The sequence below is a fragment of the Orycteropus afer genome, unplaced genomic scaffold (genome assembly GCF_000298275.1).
Source record: "Orycteropus afer afer isolate SDZICR_OR568_19922 unplaced genomic scaffold, OryAfe1.0 scaffold00127, whole genome shotgun sequence".
In the NCBI taxonomy this organism is placed as follows: Eukaryota; Metazoa; Chordata; class Mammalia; order Tubulidentata; family Orycteropodidae; genus Orycteropus; species Orycteropus afer.
In genome coordinates, this window is record NW_006921714.1 from 6,329,240 (window position 1) to 6,333,211 (window position 3,972).

Here is a 3,972-nt window from a genome sequence, read left to right on the forward strand (position 1 = left end):
AAGGCCACACCCCTGTTCACCAAGAGGGCATGGGGCACAAGAGTAAGAAGGGGAATATTGCACCTCTCCAGTCTTCAGTCTCCAGTGGGGTTGCCTGTGCTGTCCTTGGCAGGTGAACAGCACTCTTAGATCGCAGTTCAAGCAAGAATGTCACTTGCATACACTCAAAATGGCAGCGCTGGCCTCTTGGAAACACCCAAAATGGCTGCACTGTCAGGACAGCCTCCAGCAGTCCACAGGTCCACCCATCCCCTTCCTCACTCTTCTCCTTTCTGGTCATCAGGCACCAATGCAGTCCTTGCTCATTGCAACCTTGGTGAGCAGAGATGATTCTTAGGTTGCTATTGGTAAATATTCAAAATGGCTGTGCCCCCTGGACAGCCAGCAGTCCGCAGCTCCGTTTGTCTCCTTACTCACTGTTTTCATTCAGATTCTTGTACTAGTTGGTATTTAATCCACTTCTTTATCCTTACCTTCAATGTTCAGGGTTCCAGGAGCATCTTCTGCATTGGTTTTAATTGGTTTCTCATTGCTCTGCTGCAGAGGGTCTGTGTAGCTTGTCTGCCTATTCCACCATCTTGCCAGAAGTCCCCACTACATTTGTTCTTAAACAAACATCCCACCCAGAGGTACAAACGCTCTCCCATACCTCCTTGCCTTTCTGTAGGCTGTTCCCTCTGCTTGTCCAGCTGGTATATGCCTCCTGCCCAGGCTCAGCTCAGACACCACCTCCTTGGGTGCCTCCCTCTACACCTCCCCCGCCATCTCAGCCAAGCACGTTGCCATTAGCTCACTGCCACATTGTCCGTGTGTCTGTGCTCTGCTGGCCTCAGAGCATTGCAGGGACAGGGGCCATATCTTTCTATCTTTGGACCCTTTCACCCTTAATGTGTTTGGCCCCAGAAGGCCTCAGGAAGTATTGCATGAATGAATGATTCAGTGACATGAATTATGCATCTGGAGCAGCCTCTCACCTTCAAAGCAGCCCCCTAGGAAGTTATGTGCTTGTGGGAGCAAGACCCCAATGCCCACTGTGTCTGGACTCTTCCTCAGGGGAGCCCACCTGAGGACTCACCTTTATAAAGCGGTGTCTCTCGGGACTTGTTGGAGATGTCGGGCTCCGCCCCAGCCTGCAGCAGCGACAGGAGGCAGTCCAGGTGTCCCCTGCATGTTGCCAGGTAGAGGGCCGTTTCCTCCTGCAGGGTTCGCTGGTCCATGGTTGTGGGATATGCTGGGAGAACCACAGACAGGAGTTCACCAGAAGACATCCATTCTCCCCAAACATGAGACAGTCCCGATTTCTTCCCAGATCCAAGGACAGAAATGTACAACACCCTCTGACATTAACCCAACCCCAGCCTGCCTCCTCCTTTAGGTCCTGAACCCTGTCAATTTCACAGGGTGTTTCTGCTGTCCAGTCATAGAAGTCCACTCAGATGCCACCTCCTCCAGGAAGCCTCCCTCGCTGGCCCCCTCTCTCCCAGAATAACCCTTGCCTTCCTTTGCTCTCCCACTAGCCACTGCTGGAAAGTGGGAAGTTTCAGGCAGCTGTTTCTGCCCTAGAGCCTGGTGGGCTGTTTGGAGTCTGTGCTGCTTGGACCAAAAACCACAGCGACTGCCATCAAGTCAATTCCGACTCATAGTGACCCTGTAGAGTGGAACTGCCCCACAGGGTTTTCAAGGCTATCAATCTTTTATGGAAGCAGAGTGCCTTGTCTTTCTCCCATGGAGCAGCTAGTGGGTTGGAACTGCTGACCTTTGGGCTAGGAGCCCAATGCTTTAACCACAGCACCACCAGAGCACCTTCTTGTGCTACTTGAAGGCAGAGGGAAAGAAAACAGTTCCTGTTGAGTTGACTCCAAGTCACGACAACCCCACGTGTCTCGGGGCAGAACCATGCTCCATCAGGGTCTCAGGGGCTGAGTTTTCAGAAGTACATCACCAGCCCTTTCTTCCAAGGCACCTCTGGGTCAACTTGGCCCTGCAACCTTTATGGTTAATAGTCGAGTACTTAATCATTTGCTCCATGAAAGGCCTCCTCAAGGGCAGAGATGTGTCTTTTGAGTTCACCCAAGAAGCTGGGGGCCCTGTCTATAGGTGTTGCTCAGGAAGGAGCCAGGGCTCAGGAGGAGGTGGGACTCCCCATGGTACCCCAGAGGTGGCACGGCCTTGGCCAGGCACAGGCACAGCTGCATGTTTTCCACACCAAGTCAGCTCTGGAATCTTCATTCTGGAACAAGCTGCAGGGCTATTCAACAGCCAGCCTCCCTCACTCCTGTTCTAGGAACTGGGGATTCCTGTCCTAAGAAGCCTAGAGTAGGGGTAGCAGGGGGTGCTGGAGGGGTGGGGGGACAAGTCACTTCCTCTCTCCCATCACAGTGACCTTAGCTGCCAAACAGGCTCTACAGCTTTGCCTTGCCCTCCTCATGGAGCTCCTGCCAGAAGGGGCCCTCCCCACTATGTCCCAGCCCCACCTTAGGTGGCCCCAGCCATGCCATCCTCACCTTGAAGCAGAACCTTCAGGCAGCCCAGCTGGCCATAGTAGGCAGCATCATGCAGTGGCAGCCAGCCCTCCTTGTTGGGCTCGGCCAGGTTCTTCCCCTCCTTGATCATGGCCTTCAGGGCCTCCGCATCACCGTCCTTGATGGCCTTTACAACAGGGTCCCTATGACAGCAGGGGTGGGGTGTCACTCTTTCCCAGAGTGAAAGCAGGAACTGGGGGTGGTGGACTCACACAGTGCTGGGTTCCAGGCTTGTCCCCTCAGCACCCTGCAACAGTGTCCTCAAGGGGAAAGGAGGAAAATGACCATTCCTGACCCACATGGGTATGCACTGTGAAGACTGTACCCTCTGCCCAGAGCTGGCCCCGACTCGGCCCTGACTCAGCCCCCCAGCCCTCAGCCCATCTCCATTTGCTCAGCCTGGGTGACCAGAAACCACCTGACCATGTAAGCCCCTCCTTGTGCTTTGCTGGCCTGGGAGCATTGCAGGGATAGGGGCCATATCTTTTCATCTTTGGACCCTTTCACTCTCAGTGTGCCCAGCCCCTGGAAGGCCTAGGGAAATGTTGCATGAATGAATGATTTAGTGACATGAATTATGCTCCTGAAGCAGCCTCTCACCTTCAAAGCAGCCCCCTAGGAAGTTATGTGCTTGTGGGAGCAAGGTTCCTGATGCCCACTGGGTCTCTGGGACCCGACCAGAAGCCTCAAATGTCCACTGGCCTTGACAGCTCCAATTTATCCCTGACTGGACTAAAAGCTCCAAGAAGCAGGACTGTGTCTTTCTCTGTTCTTCACCTTTTTTTTTCCCCCAGGCCCTGACTTAGCAGCTGGTCCAAAAAAATGTGCTAAAAAATATTTGTTGTAGGTTGTAGTCACTTCTTGGTCACAGCCAGCTACCCAGAGGGAGCGAGTAGTTGAACCTGTGAGCTCAGGACCATAGTTGCAGGAGACATCAAGCTCAATTGGCACAACATACTACACAAAACATTGTTCCACCTTCTACTTTGGCAAGTAGCGACTGGGATCCTCAAAGCTTGTAAGCGGCCATCTAGATGCAACAATGGGTCGCTCCTCATCCAGAGCAAAGAAGAATGAAGAAAACCAAAGATTCATGGAAACAATTAGTGCTCACGACTGGTACACCATATGATCCACAGCCTATATGACTATGAGACCAGAAGAACTAGATGCTACCTGGCTATCACTGTCAACCACTTGGAGGGAGATCTATGTATGAGATCCTGGATAGAGAGGGAGAACAATGTGGAACAAAACTCCAAATCATTTGGAAAAAAAAAAGACCAGGTTGTCTGGTCTGATAGAGCCTGATGGAACAACTGAGACTATGGCTCCTAGCTGCCCTTCAGGTCTGGAATTGAACCCATGCTTCCAGCCAAACAAAAGACAGGCATAGGAGTTGAACATTTACCTGAGGTAGATACACTCCTTGGAGAGAACAATCATGGGA

General features: G+C 52.4%; 1 protein-coding gene across 1 annotated transcript in view; it reads right to left on the reverse strand.

The window, feature by feature from the left end:
• ASB2 (ankyrin repeat and SOCS box containing 2) overlaps window positions 1-3,972 on the reverse strand; it is a 38,349-nt gene that overhangs the window by 21,876 nt on the left and 12,501 nt on the right. Inside the window, exons 3-4 of the mRNA XM_007944514.1 lie at window positions 2,505-2,665; window positions 1,076-1,231 (exon numbers count right to left, since the gene is read on the reverse strand). Of these exons, the coding sequence (XP_007942705.1) occupies window positions 1,076-1,231; window positions 2,505-2,665 (317 nt within the window). The remainder of the gene's footprint in view (window positions 1-1,075; window positions 1,232-2,504; window positions 2,666-3,972) is intronic.